Source organism: Numida meleagris, chromosome 5, assembly GCF_002078875.1.
Source record: "Numida meleagris isolate 19003 breed g44 Domestic line chromosome 5, NumMel1.0, whole genome shotgun sequence".
Lineage (NCBI taxonomy): Eukaryota > Metazoa > Chordata > Aves > Galliformes > Numididae > Numida > Numida meleagris.
The window spans coordinates 66,562,591-66,577,507 of record NC_034413.1 but is presented as its reverse complement, the minus strand read 5'-3'; the positions used below and the strand labels follow the sequence as shown (position 1 = coordinate 66,577,507).

Below are 14,917 nucleotides of genomic sequence, written 5' to 3'. Positions count from 1 at the left end.
TTTTTAGAAATTAATTATTTCTGTATTTTCTTTAAAAAAAAAAAAAAAAAAGTCGTACTAAATGTACCAGACATCTGACTTCATAAATCAGATTGTTGCTTTTTTTTTTTCTGCTGATGGAATTCCTAGTTGGTTAAGAAATTTTTCTGTTATCCTTTAACTTCACAAAAAGCCGACACTTGTGTCTCCAGCTGCTCTCTTACCCTTTTATTTCTAAACCTGGTAAGCAGCATATTGTCAGTGCTGCTTTGAGTTTTGTTCCTCTGTGTTCCTTCATCTGACTCAATCCAAGATCGCCTTCAGTGTGGTTTCTGTCTCAGAGTATTGAAAATCAAGATTTCTATGCCTTACTCTTGTAGAGTTCTCAGGGCTCAGGTTCTGTTCTCCACATCTGAAGTTCTCCATACTTTTTCGTTGTACTGACCCATCAGTCTCATCTCACTGAGATGTTATTTTCCAGTGGTTTCCGTGCCTCTGGAAAGTCATTAGTTCTCTAACAAGGAGCTAGTTTCTAGCAACCCTAACATAAGATGTATTAATTTTCTGAGATTCAGTTTTGTTTCTGTTTTTCAAAATTCTCCTTTTCTCTCCTCTGCTTTGCTGTAGCTCTGACACTGAAATACAGGACTGTCACGGTGCTTGCTATAGAATAGAGCATTCATTGTGAAAACCATCATCTTTTTTTTTCTTTTACATAATTCACTGAAAATGATAATATTGGACAAAACTGAAGGGGAATTAGCTGTTATAAAGGTCTGTTTTAGAACTGTCTACTAGATACAAAAAGTACTTAGTTCTAGTGATATGTCTGTCAAACTGGGAAAGAGTAGCGCGTATCTTTAAATAGGATTTGTACTGAAGTAAAATGAATGCATTTCCAGTTGGGAGACTGTGAAATAAATTGAAACCTTTGAATGGGAAACCAGCAGTAATTGTGATTCTCTCCCACTTGATATTAAACAAACTGCATGGATCCTCAAATAACTATGTGCAAGAACAATAGGGTATTTCAAAACAGGATAGTACATAAATCATGCTCAGACAGACACACAGATTAAGAAAAAATATTTACTTGAGGCTTACTCAAAACCAAACAAATTGTTTCTAGTTGGATGCTTCTGCAAACGTATTTTTAGCTTTTTTTTCCCCGTGCTTTTTTCTTTTTTCTTTCTTTCTTTTTTTTTTTAAAGAATCGATTTAAATGTAAATTTAGAGGTCCTTTTTAAACAGTGCTCATTATCAGATTTGGATTGTCTACTGCTACTTTGGAAAAATGGCAGGATACGAAGAGACTCAAACATATTACAAAATACAAAATAAAGCTTTTGTTTATTTAAACCTTAATACTTTCAGGTCAAAAGAGTCTTACAATCTTGCGGAATATTATTTTTGTGGGCAATAACAGTTCTATGAAACTGTAGGAGTTTACAGCTAATAATGGGTATATAGATTCATAGATAGGTCATAGTTAGTTATTTGCTTTATCAAACATACGTATGATTTTTTTGCAATGTTTAACATTCACTTGGTAGGCATAACAAAATATATTAAGACAAGTTTATTACAAACTTCTACAACATCTTTTTTGGTCTTTCTACGGTATGATTGAACCAATTTTCTAAGCAAAAGATGAAATGTGACTGTGTATTTGACTCATGCTCTCAAGTTGAAAATATTATTAGTGTTTTTATGGAAGGGAAAAGACATTTGCTTGCGGTACTGCCAGATTGCAAAGACCTTATTTTCGTCATATTTATCTTCTCTAATGACCCTGTGCAGAGTTTCTCCTGTGATTAGTTCACATAAGGGCTAATAACCAAAATATGTGTTCCATGTCAAGGCAATGGCATTGGTGAAATAAACTTAAGTGAATGGATTTACATAAAATTCCACTAACTTTGCATGTGTTGTTATATGCACATGTATTTGAATATAATTGCCTATTTTAAATTCCTAAAATAAGTAATACAGAGTAGTTAAAGTTCATTTCTTGTATCATTTAAAGCCCAAACTGCTTAAAAAATAGACAATATTTCCCTCATTTAGAATAACTCAGAGTGGATAGAGTGATCACATCAGCTGTTACTTTCACTGAAACTGAAATTCCTTTCTTTAAGGAAAAGAAATAAAGAATTATTCTTGTTATGTTGGTCTAACGTAGCATTCAAATTGTGGATCTAGCAGAATCTATCAGAAGATTGAAGATATTTTAAAGTACAGGCTTCCTATTTCCAGATTTTAGGGCTGCTTGTCCTAATGTACATGCAAAACCTGCCCTCTTAGAGTGCTTTTCTCTTAAAATGTCTCCCACTCTTAGCTTTCAAACTACAGTAGTTTTTGTTTTGTTATTCTGCACCTTGAATCAGGGAGCAACACACACAAGGGATTACTTTTACTACTCGTCATGTCTTTTAGGCCTCTCTGGTTGGTGTACTGTGTGCTGACAGATAATGAGCAAAGAGAAATAACTTCTCCAGCAGTCGAGTAAAATGGCTTTGTCCTCTATCAAAACTCTTCCCACCATTGTGAGCAAAACTGATGTGGCAGTCAGTGAAATCTTCTTGGAATGGCAAACAAACAAGCACAGAGAAGCATGTTTCTTGCTGTATGAGATGCCCTCATAATTCAGCAGTCTTGTATATGCTAAGTAAAACATATCAGTTTTAGTTGTCTCCAATTGGCACAACATTTTAACTGCACAGATCTGGAGAAAGTATGAGAAACGGAGAGTAGTGGGGGGGGTTGACCGAACTGAGGTGACAAGACTTTGAAATAAAACTGTTTAGTCAAAAGAAAGTTGTCAATACTACATAAGTAAAAACGAACCTTAGAGTTAATATGCCAATATATTGTTGCTTAAGAAGTTTCCTCAGTCAGACGTGGTGTATTTAAAAAAGAGAGATAAAAATGAGGCTGCTACTGGTGCTTCTAAATAATTAAAAGAATTCACAACTTGAAGTCTCAGTCCTGCTGACTTTGAAGCAGTTACATGAAATAATGGGGTTTTGCACCGCCTACAAAGATAAGCATGTATGTGGGGTTTTGTAGAACTTATGGATCGTGTCATTGTGTGTTACTGTTAGAACTTCATGAAATTTTCTATGTGGAGAAATGAAAATCAAAGTTAAGTATTTCAAAATGTTGTTCCCACTTCAGTTGAGCATAATGCCATTAATGATAATGTGAATTTATCGGAGGACTTCTATTCAGCCAATGTCCCATTGTATATATTTAACATAGCTCTGCTTTTTTCATCAGTAGTCCTTATATCACGTATGATGATGCCCTAAATGGTTAGACATCTAGAAGGGGAAGAAAACCTCTTATAAACTTATACATCTGTTTCACTTCATGTTGAAAATATATTGCTTATCTGTTGGGGAGACTCTTGATTCTTGGAGTTCCCAGTGAAGCCACCAGTTTCATTCACCATTTTGTTTTCATTATTTTACTTTTCAAAAGAAAGAAAAGTAAGCTATTTTTTAATATATGAAATAATACTCCTCAATATCTTTTTAACTAGCTTTCATGTTACTTGCAGATGTTTGCCACCATTATTGTGTGAATTCTGAATCATGTACTATTTCTGACGATGGAAGTGTAGAATGTGTCTGTCCAGTACGATTTGAAGGTCCAAAATGTGAAGTGGACAAGTGTATGAGATGTCACGGGGGGCACTGCATAATAAACAAGGATACTAATGACATAGTATGCAAGTAAGCATGTGTGTTGGGGAAAGGGGAGCAGGGGAGGGCCTGTGTTCAAAATTATGTATCTGATAGCCATTATACTGCAGTATCATTTAAATCTGTATAATTAGTTACAGAACGACCAACTCTTGAAATGGTCACATCAGAACAGTGCATTTGAGTGTTCAAGTGCTGAATCTGGGTGAACCTACTGGCTCTCAACTTCTTAAAACAACTTTTGGAGTACTGCTCACTGAAGGAAGTGAAGTGCGGAGGAAACTGAATGCTCTTCAAATGGAGAGAAAAAATCAAATAGAAAAATTCAATAAACAATCTAGCTTTACTGTACTATTGAAATATTTTCTTCCTGTAGTATTTGTGACAATGAAAAAGACATTGTACGTTAATGAAAGCATGGACATTAGGATGTGCTGCTGTATTTCTGAGTAATTATTTTATATAATAATCATTTATTTTCATAAAAGATAAATATTTTGCATAAAAATCTCATTAGAAGTTGTAAACCTAGAATTCTTGCAATCAGTAGATCCTGTGCATATCATAAAATCAGTATTTTAATATATGTATTGTTATAATTATAATGTGGTTCACCAGACTTATTTAATACTAATTGCTGTCTTTATTTTTTTATTTTTATTTTTAACTACGACAGTTGCACTAACGGAAAGATTGCCTCCACGTGTCAGTTATGTGATGGCTACTGCTACAATGGTGGTACATGTCAGCTGGACCCAGACACAAACATACCTGTCTGTCTGTGAGTATCCTGCATTGCTGAGACCATTCAAATCTCTCCCTGCCAACAAATACTAAAGTTTCTATGGATGTATCTGTATTCCTGATTTATTTAGAAAGTGCAGTATTCTGGTTGCAGTCACAACACTTGGTACTTTTTCTGGCTATTTATGTAACCTCATACTTTGTCTACTTTTTTGCAATATGTAGATCAAAAGACACTTTGGATCTATATTGTGAATGTATGTAGACACAAAGATGCATTCCTGAGACTTCTAATAATTTCAGGCCAAATCTAAAGCCCACATAGGTGTGTGTTCTGGAATGGACTCCAGATGTACAGGCTGGTTGCCTGTCCCTGCTTCTTAAAGGTAGATTAAGTCTTCTATAGAGGTGGTCAGAGGTGATGGTGAGACATTCCTGTAGGGAGACTGATGGCTGGAGAACAGGAAGAATAATGTCAGTGATTATTTGCTTTATGTGTCCAAGTCTGTGCTCTTGTACCTCTTTGTTTCAGCCCAAACTTTTACAATACCTGTAGGAGCTTGGCTGTTCTGAGGTGAGAGAGCTCTCTCTCTCCTGCAGAAATACATCAGTGTTGAGAAAATAATTCAAGATACTTTTCTTAAGCCCAGACATCAGCTACCAAAGGAAATGTGATTTTGTAGTCTAGACCGCTAAGTACTCTCTTAAGAGGCAGAAAACCCTACCTTCTGGTCCTTTATTGAGAGGTATTGTATATCTTCTTGTTCAGCTGCTAAATGTTAAATACAGAAGTAGCCATCGTAGCAAGAATTGAATTTTTTCCTGCTCTCAGTTACAATGAGCTACTGAGTCACACTCCTGGTTTTGTGTTGTTTTTGTATGTTTGTTTGTTTGTTGGTAGGGATTTTTTTTATTCACATTTGCCTAGTAAGTCATCCAACCTTTTCTGCACTGCAGAAGAGCTTCATTGTGGAATAGTCTTCCATTTCTTAGAACGGCATGGAGATCAGAGTGTTCTCCAGGAGCATGCAAAGTGTTTGAATTGGACACAAGTGTCTCATTTACAGGGTGGCATAATTTAATTATTGTCCAAAGGCATATAGTATTGCAGCAACTTAGTGAATATGTGTGTAACCACCCTTACCTTTTTTTGATGTGTGTGAGGTGGATGGACTTAGTGTTGGTTGTATTCAGACTCCCAAGGAACTTAGATGCCTTACTTTTGTGATCTGAGCAATGGAAGAGACAGAACAACTGTTCCTGTGAAAACTCAAGAGCTTCTGACCATGCCAAGAGGCAAAACTGTAGGGGCTGTACTGTTGGAAGGTTGACACTAAATGTTTGAAGCTTTGGGGTTAGTGACAGTGGAATGCAGTTCTACAATGCAGTCTTTCTTCAGTTTTAAGAGACATTGTCTCTTTATTATTATTATGGCTAGTTTGGAAGCTTGTGATTGTTACTTTCTTCTTCTTAATTAATCTGGTTTATTCTTTTTCAAATTCATGTGGAATGCCATTGTATTTCAAGGAAAACAAGTTTTGAACATTAATTCGTGTATGGCTTTACAGTACATGAGAGCTGCAGCATATGCCAACACAGTTAACAATTCTAAGAAGGCTTGAATTTTTAAGGTCATTCCCTTGAATTGCTTTGTATTGATCAATCAATACAAATGTGTAGTACGGTGGACAAAAATACTGAACACCTGAGCCCAGAAGTGTATAGGCTCATTGTTTTAAAAGTGTTTGATGAACTTTGATGAGAAAACTTTTCAGTGTAGTTAAATTAGATCTTTCCAGGGGGGGGAAAAAAAAAAAAACCTATTAATTTATTTATACCTGTGAGTGTGTGCCTGTGTATGTGTGTGTGTCTTGCCATCATTATATGTAATGCATTTAAAATTTGTTCAGCAAAAGGCAGAATATTTATATAGGTCTATTTTACTGAAATTCTGCAGATGCTCTATGGGGTTTAAAAGTCAGCGCTGTGACCAGAAAGTGAACCCTTGTGATTACTACTGTCAGAATGAGGGAATTTGCACTTTAACTGCGTTTAATGAACCGAGATGCAAGTAGGTTTAACCTTCCACTTAATGCTGCGCATTCTGTGACATCATTTCAGGCCACAGTTCATTGGTTCAAGTCATGCACGTTCACATACATTTCACAGTATACACATAATCTGGGTGCTCGTTTCTGTAATGCACACTTACCCTTTGATAGTTGCACTGATGAGTATATTTAAGCTTACTGTTGGAGTATCTATGTCATGGGAGGAAAAAAATAAAAAGCTTTATTTTTAATAAGTGTATTGAAAATACTGAAAATGCTTCATGGCTTTTACTGTTCCCATTTTGAGACATTTTATCAACTTAATCCTACACAGCATAAAGTTTAGCAAATAGTGACATTGCATATGTTCTGTAGTCTAAAACTGATTTATTATTTCTTATCTCTATAGAGAAGAAACAGAGGAGCTATTTAGCTACCATTTCGAGAGTTTAGCCTGTATTCATGTCTCTTTGTAAACTTTATAAAAATGCACTGTAAAATAGCACCTATTAAGCAGAAATGTTTGAGCTTTGTCATAACTTTGTCTTCTCTGATAAAAAATGTATGAAAGAGATTCATTTGTGTGCTGTATTTTGCTAAAGGATTTGAAATCTATTTATTCAAGGGAAAAATTTAATCCCCATCAGGAAATAAACAGCCTTATGAACACAGAAAGCACTGTGGGGATTGATATCATTGTATAGTAGGTAGCAATGAGAGCGACTAAGGTATGGTGAATAATCTGATTTATAAAACAAAACAATCAAAATTCTTCTGTCAGTGTTTTTCGGGCAATGAAACTCCGACTAGAGCTACCATAAATCCATTAAAAAGTAGATTCGAATTCTGTCCACCACTGCTTAAAATTTTGAAGAATATGGAGTGGTCTTTTGGTGAGCATTCATGAGGATAGTTTCTATTTTTCTATATCATACTTGGTTTTAAAAATAGCTCAAAGAAAAACATGTTGCTGCTTGTAAGGCCGTGTAATGCAAATACCATTCCTCCTTTTTTCCCAAAATCTTGGGGACCATACCTGACATCTCAAGAAGGTAACAGTCCAAAATTTATCGTGAAGCATTTGAATAGATAAAATAATCTAAAAGTAAAGCATGGAGAATCATTCTTATCATTCTTAAGAATGTGTTAATCATTTAAAAGATGAAAGTGTACTTTTTGTTCAATAGATTTTCACAGAAAAATATGTAGAAATATAATTTTTAATACGAATTTTTATAGCCAACAAGGGTTACATTTTCTTTCAACTGTTGTCAAATCTGTCAGAGAAATGACAGTAGAATTTCAACAAAGTTAATTGAATTAGGAACTTCCTGAGTAGCAGTGATATTTATGTCACATCACCCGTTCTCATGATCTTTAGGTCTACTTTAACTACATTTGGTGTCTAAAATGAGAAGTACTTGGGTTTTGTTTCTTTTTTTAAAGTCAGATATTAAATCATATTTAAATCTCTTAGTTAGTCTTTGAGTTGATAACGTGAATTCTAACCTCTTCAGTGCTTTTGTGTGGCCAGATGCCAAAAGAACAAGTTGTTTGATGGAGAGAGAGAGAATTGCAGTTCCATGTGTCTCAGTCCTTGCCAGCCACAGTTCTCACTTTGGTTGTTTCCTGGTGAGAAGGCAAACTTTATATAGTAAAGCCCCTATTATCATTCACTAAATACTAGAGAGAATAAGATTTTTCCATTCTTAAGGGCAATCCCATAGCCATAATTGTGCAGAACTATAAGCCTGTATGAACTTACTCTCCTTTTACCAACCTTTGCTGTTAGGGTTCTTTTTTTTTTTTTCCAGAATTCTTCCTATTTCAAGTGTTTTGAAGTTTGAATGCAGTAAATATCAGGTACACATGGGAAGTAAGACTTGTGCTTTCCACCTAACAAATTAATGAATGAATGAGGGCCTTAACTTGACTATACATAGAACTCCAAAAAAAGGAAGAATTTGTGAAGTTGGTCTCCAGTTTCAGTGAATACTCTGCCAACCTGCAAAAGATGCAGTATAGACTGTTTGGGATATAAAATCCTATGCAATCTAGATTATGAATTATTAACATTATGAAAGTTAATATGTGAATGTTATGTGGGGGTGAGGGGAGGGGAAAGGGGAAACGTATAACACAAAAAGAGTATGAGATATGTTGGAATTGCTCCTTAACTTCATCAATCCATTGAAGAAGAATGAACTTAAGATCAGGTTCAGACGAGAAATAACCAAGAAATGTTTTTTCTTAGTTGTTGTACAAACTGTCGGTTGTATTTGTTCTGCAGTTTACTGTCAAAACTGACAAAAAACATAAATTCTGTTGATCCTTATCAACATCAAAGTGAATTGAAAGAGAGTTTATAAAAGCTTTAATAGGCTTTTGAGTAACCCTGAATTTAATGTGACAGCAGTAAGATTAAATTATTATGCTGTCTAAATATAAGCGTAGCCATTTTTTCTTTCTTATACTATTGTATGTGGATCTTAACTTCAGAGCCCCTGTTTCCTAGACGTCAATCCATCAGCAAGATAGAAATTCAGAGGACTATTCACGGTATTAAATTAGTTGCCCATGGTTAGAAGTGTTGATTCTTCGCAGGGCTTCAGATTGTGTTATATTTCTAAACTAGAATATCATTTCTTCTATAATGAAGAATAAGTCATCTTAGACACTTTAATTGCTTGCAATAAGTGGATCTGTGGCTTTGAGAGCAAATTTTGTAGGGAAATCAGTGGTCTTTCAAATTAATTAAAAGGCACATACCATAGAGGAGCTTGGAGGAAAGCAAGACTATGGTAGCAGAAGAATCTGACAAGTGAAGGGTGGAGAAAGAAGAAATTACTTCATTTCTAAAATAAGAATTTTGTCTTAAAAATATGTTAAAAGCAATAGTGAAAAAATAGGGAGAGGAAAAAAATAATTTTCTTTATAAATGAGAACAAGAATCTTGAAGTGATGACATGGAGACAGCAAAATAAGTACTTCCTGCAGGAATGTAATGAACAAGAGAGATATTTTGCCAACTTTATTTTCAGTAGGTTGGAGAGAGAAATTCTATATGCGTGTATGCAGACATGTGAGTGCATGTGTGAGTGTGCATGCATGCACATCTGTATGTGTACATCTTATGCAAATCTAAGTTTCTCTAGACAGAGTACCTTCCCTCAAGCTCATATTCTGTAGAAATACAGATTGCCTTCCCATCCTAAAAATTTCTATGATGCTGAACCTCTCTCTTGATACTCTCTTCCTACTGAAAAGACTTCAAATGTGAGCAGTTTGTATATAACTTGTAGAAACACTGTAAGTACATGCATGTGCATAAGTAAATGCAAAACTGTAGCAGAGCTCTGATCAAAAAAGGGTCGAGGTATACCCCTATCCTGGTTGTGGACAAAAAAGAGATGTCTGTGAAGTCCCCTGACTGGCATTTTCTGAAGGTTAAGTAGAAAAAAAACTACTTGGAATGGGCTGCCCAGGGAGGTGGTTGAGTCACCGTCCCTGGAGGTGTTCAAGAAACATTTAGATAGAGCGTTGAGAGACATGGTTTAGTGGGGTTATTGGTGGTAGGTGGATGGTTGGACTGGATGATCTTGTAGGCCTTTTCCAACCTAGCTAATTCTATGATTCTATGAATTTTACTGCAGCATGGGACAATTATGGCATCAAGAAGACAGCCTAAGAGAAGGCAATTTAACCATGATAGACAGTATAAATCATACAGCAGAAACATTTATAAAATACCTTGCAATAAATGTTTTCCATATGCTTTCCTAGGATATATTTAGTGAGCTATCTAATTATAATTACAAGAGGAATTTCACAGTATTATGCTAGTTCTTTGAGAGCTTTCATTTTCAACCAAAAAAAAAATACGTTATAAATGTATAGAATTTGAACATAATCTATAGGTTGTAACTTTATATTATAGAAGACCTTTCATCTAGTTTGTATTGTAAACTAGCATTAATTTAACGTTCTAAATGTGAACAGATGTTTGAGAAGCGGTTGACGAAGAAATGACAAGATGTTGGAAAGGAGGACTGTGTGCATTCTTCATTGGCCGTTTAGCAATTAGATTGTAATGCAACTGTCCTTTTTCCATGAGTTTTCAACTATTCAGATAAAACTTGCCGAGAATCTGCTGCCGTGCATCACTGCTCATTTACCTCTGTAAGAAAGGGAGAAAAACATGGTTTGTCATGTATCTATTGATCCAGTCATTTCTCATTGTTTTAATATTTTTACCATATCAGTCTATTCTTTTCCTTTTGCTTGATTGCTCAATGTAATTTGAACTATAGTGGTAGTCATCTAAACACACTTAGTATTTATACAGTAAGTCTATATTATTAAATTTAAAACATGTGTAGCATATGTATTGTACACAAATTGCTAATTTCTTACCTTGCGACAATAGAAACTAAGACGTATCCCAAGGCTTGTTCCTTGGCAGTGAATACCATGCACCATTTGTGTGTATTAGTGTCATGCAAAAATTAAATTCATTATTAAAGTCACATTTTTGCTTGTATGTTGTAACCAAATTTAAGATTGCTTGTGTTCCTCGAAAGGAATTTTCTGCTTGCCTTTGGATTAGGCATTGTTCGTATTCTTAACTTTTAGAATGGCAAGGTAATCTGTATTTCTACATCAAATTCCTTCACTTTGTGTCTGTTATAAGGATATCAAGTCAAAAAAATACTAAAATGTGGTCTATTTTTACATAAAATAGTTATGGAAATGTTATTTGAGAGTTTGTGTGTGAGTGTAACTGTAATACCATCTCTCTGTATAAGGAACGCTTTTCCAAAAGGTGTAAAAATTCCAAAAGCATTGTAATTTTTAATTTTTTTTTATAAGGAATAGTTTTGTGATTTACCTTAGTGCAAGGATTTTTTCATACTATATCATTCTATAGTTGAAAGGAAAAAGAGGATTATTTCCATTTCTGTCTTTCAGTGTAATTTAATACAAATAGTAAATAACTATAATCCAGATGTTCTCTGCTGTCATCTCACAAGTATTTGTAATATTAATGATATTTTCCAGTGGAATATTAATATGTGTTCTTACAGTAGGGGAGCTGGATACTTTCATTAGCATGTTTACTATCTATAGCTTGACTAAAAAGGAAAACAAAGTCAGAAAATTACTATCTTAGTTACCATTTTTAAGTAAGAAGCATTCTCAATTCCACTTCAACCTGTATGTTGTAATGACTGTTTCACAGATTCCGTTGTAATTCTAATATTAATCTTTCAGTACTACTCTCTGTCATTTTTTTGTTACACATGGGTATGTTGAGCTGGAAAGCAGCTCTCCACAAAAGCACGTTTAACTGCATATTATGCCTTCTATATTTTAATTTTATGACAAAAAAAAAAAAAAAAGAGGGAAAAAAATCCACAGTGCCTCCAATTTAGCCTTTTTACTATCTTCTTCTATTTGTTCAGACATTTCGTAATCAAATAGTTCCTTCTGGTCAAGTGCCCGTATAATTGAGTTTAGAGTGTTTCAGTGCACTGACCTATAAGGGTTATAGAAAGAGGAAAGAGGTGTTTTCTCTCAAGAATAGGTTCTGTAAAGAACAGCATGATCAGTCTGTGAAGTGTAAATATCTGAATTCCAAATGTTTCCCATTACAAGTGGGATGCCTATACAATTTCAGTTTAGAGTTTTTAAAACATCTCTCTTCTATAATACTGCTTTCTCTGCATAAATAACTCGTACTGCGTAGGCCCTGTGTATCTCAGACTGTATGTTTCCCAAGCAGCCACCTCTTTCTAAATGTAGACATAAATTGTAGCAGAGAGAGCTGTAGCATACTTTCATTAATGACCTCGGCAATAGGCCACGTGCAACCTTTGTTTATCACATTAACTTTGGGATTTATATTGGCATTCTCTAGGATGTTACTGCTCTTTGATATATTCACTGATTCCATGGGGGATTGGGCATTTTCACCTGTAGTACCTTGCACCACTTGGCTGAGTACAACCTCTCCTTCACTGTCGAGCTTCCTCCTGTTTCATTTTGTATTTGTTTGTATAGCCCACACTGGGCATAATCACTGTTTCTCTTCACAGTTCTTGATAACGTGGATGTCTTCAATGAAACCAGTGGCTTTGTGCAATTCTACTTTATTAATACCTTTTTTTTTTCTCTACTGCAAATCTCACTCTCTGACCATAAAAATATAGGCAGCACTGCAGAACTGAATGATTTGGAAAGGTACAAAATTCTGTGCATCCAATTAAAGCAGAAATCAGTTCCCATGCTAGATACCAAGCAGTCTGAGTTTAAAAGTCAGAAAAGTCCAGTATCAGAAAACTGACAGATGTTATTAAGAACAATATATGTCTGCTGTATCTCAAGACTAGTAAAAGAGTTAAGAACTGCTCATTTTTCCCTCGTTCCTTCACTAACTGTCATCTGTGTCCCAACTCTGTCTTTATTCATGTGCCTTCTTCTGGATAATTCTTTGCATCAAATTACCTTCCAAGCAACACAGCTTTCCCTGGACTTTATTTCTTTTTCTGTTCTGCTCAAGAAGATTCTTCGCTAGCTTCCCAGACCCCAAGGTACAATCATCTTACCTCTAAGGAGGAAGGACAGAAAGAAATGATTGCCATCCTGTCAGCTTCAGTCCCATTGAAGTTTATCGGTGACAGCAAGTATTTGGAAAATGAAATTGAAGTGGCAACTAGCTATCATGATTTTATGAGATTTTAATTAAATGTATCAGAAGACTTTCAGTGCTGGTTTTTTCAATTAAATTGCCAAGATACATAACAAACTACCTCCCACCTTAATTTGTTCCTCTGTTTGCTATTTATTGAGCTGTAGGATTTCTTTCTTCACCAGCTGTTGTGGTGTCATATCTGTTGTAAGATTTTGAGGAGCATCCACAGTATGCACAATTTTCTCACAAGCTTATAATTCTGTATTTCAGTGATGAATCTTTTGCTGTCTCACTGTCTTATATTCTTTTAAGTGTTTTAAGGCAGGTATGCAGTAATGATTCTCTTATAGAGCAGAATTTTCAATTGAAGGATTTAGGTACAAAGTCAAGGTATGTCTAACTCCTAATGAATTATTTCCTGTTTCACAGTGTAGCATTAAGTGAAAATTGTCTCTCTTAACAAGCTTTGATCACACGAGCTGAATTTCCAAGGGCAATGATGCAAAAACTCTAGTGAGAAATATAAAGACTTTATTTCATGGTTGTCACATACCAACAGTCTGATTCCCTTCAGAATAAAATAAGTATAAAGATTTATGGTGTCTCTCTGCAAGAATGGAAAGTCTTTCTTGGTAGCTATGCATTAAATGGTAATCTTTTGAAAAAAAAATAAACTTTTTAAAATAACAAATAGTATCTTAGTAAGGTAAGCTATCTGTGTAATCTCTTCCACTTGATGTCATTACTAAAAGAGGATCTATAAAAGAAATGGATCAGATGTGTCCTTTAAAATACTGAAAATGTGCTTTTTGTGACTTGGAATGAGCTAAAGTGGTGGTAATCTAGAGTGAGAATGCCAACTGTTTTTAGTTTTAAAATATATTATTGTGAAACATTTTCTGTAATTAAGTAGTAACTGCGGAGTTCTCTTCACTGGGGAGAAATGTAAGGGTATTTTTTATTTAAATAAGTAAGAGAACTTGCTAAATCATAATGCAATCTATGTAAGAACGTTTTTGAACGAGCTATCAATTAATGAGCATGGTTTTTTGATGACCATCTGTGCATTGTTTATCTCTGTGGAGTTTGAGCTAAGTGTACAACATACCCTACTAAGAAAAGAAAACAATAAGGAATTAGATCCAAGGACCATTCAAACTTAATATGAAACCCAGTAAAGGGATTTGTCTGGATGTTGAATCGTGCTCGAGAAGGCTTAAGAGCAAATGGAGAAATTAGCCTTTCTTCTGGTGCGATCTGCAAAGCCAGAGGAGGATGAGAAACATCACTAGCAAAGCTGGCTGGGACTCTTCTGTAACAACTCCACAATACTTGATCTGGAACGTTTTGTACCTTTCCAAACCTTTTTGTATCCTAGAATAATGTTACAGGTTGTGCATGTCCAGCTCCAAACTTGGCATTTTGTTTAATCCTTAGAATGGTATTAGATAACAGTTGTTCTTAGAACAGCACGCAAAGTAATGCTCTCTTGCATTTTCCTAAGGATAACTCATGTTGAAATTCATAAATAATACAAAAATACTTAGAAAAATATGAGTCACTGTGCAATATGCAACAGTGGCAGATGAAAAGGGACTGCTTCCCGCTGTTTCCACAAGGAGAGTTTCAGGTTCTGTAGTAAATTTACTCGTGCTTACAGCCGGATGAATAAGCAAGTGGATTTCATTCAGGTGTTTGTTTCAGTTTCTGATGGATTTGCTGAGACTGCATGCATGGACTCCTCG

General features: G+C 35.0%; 1 protein-coding gene and 1 long non-coding RNA gene across 3 annotated transcripts in view; one reads left to right on the top strand and one right to left on the bottom strand.

Moving 5' to 3' along the window:
* LRP1B (LDL receptor related protein 1B) overlaps positions 1–14,917 on the top strand; it is a 603,435-nt gene that overhangs the window by 576,170 nt on the left and 12,348 nt on the right. For both annotated transcript variants that reach the window (XM_021398823.1, XM_021398822.1), the window contains exons 85-86: positions 3,542–3,716; positions 4,363–4,467. In XM_021398823.1, the coding sequence (XP_021254498.1) occupies positions 3,542–3,716; positions 4,363–4,467 (280 nt within the window). The remainder of the gene's footprint in view (positions 1–3,541; positions 3,717–4,362; positions 4,468–14,917) is intronic.
* LOC110399702 overlaps positions 7,769–14,917 on the bottom strand; it is a 54,530-nt gene continuing 47,381 nt past the window's right edge. Inside the window, exon 7 of the long non-coding RNA XR_002439366.1 lies at positions 7,769–10,658. This is a non-coding gene — a long non-coding RNA (uncharacterized LOC110399702). The remainder of the gene's footprint in view (positions 10,659–14,917) is intronic.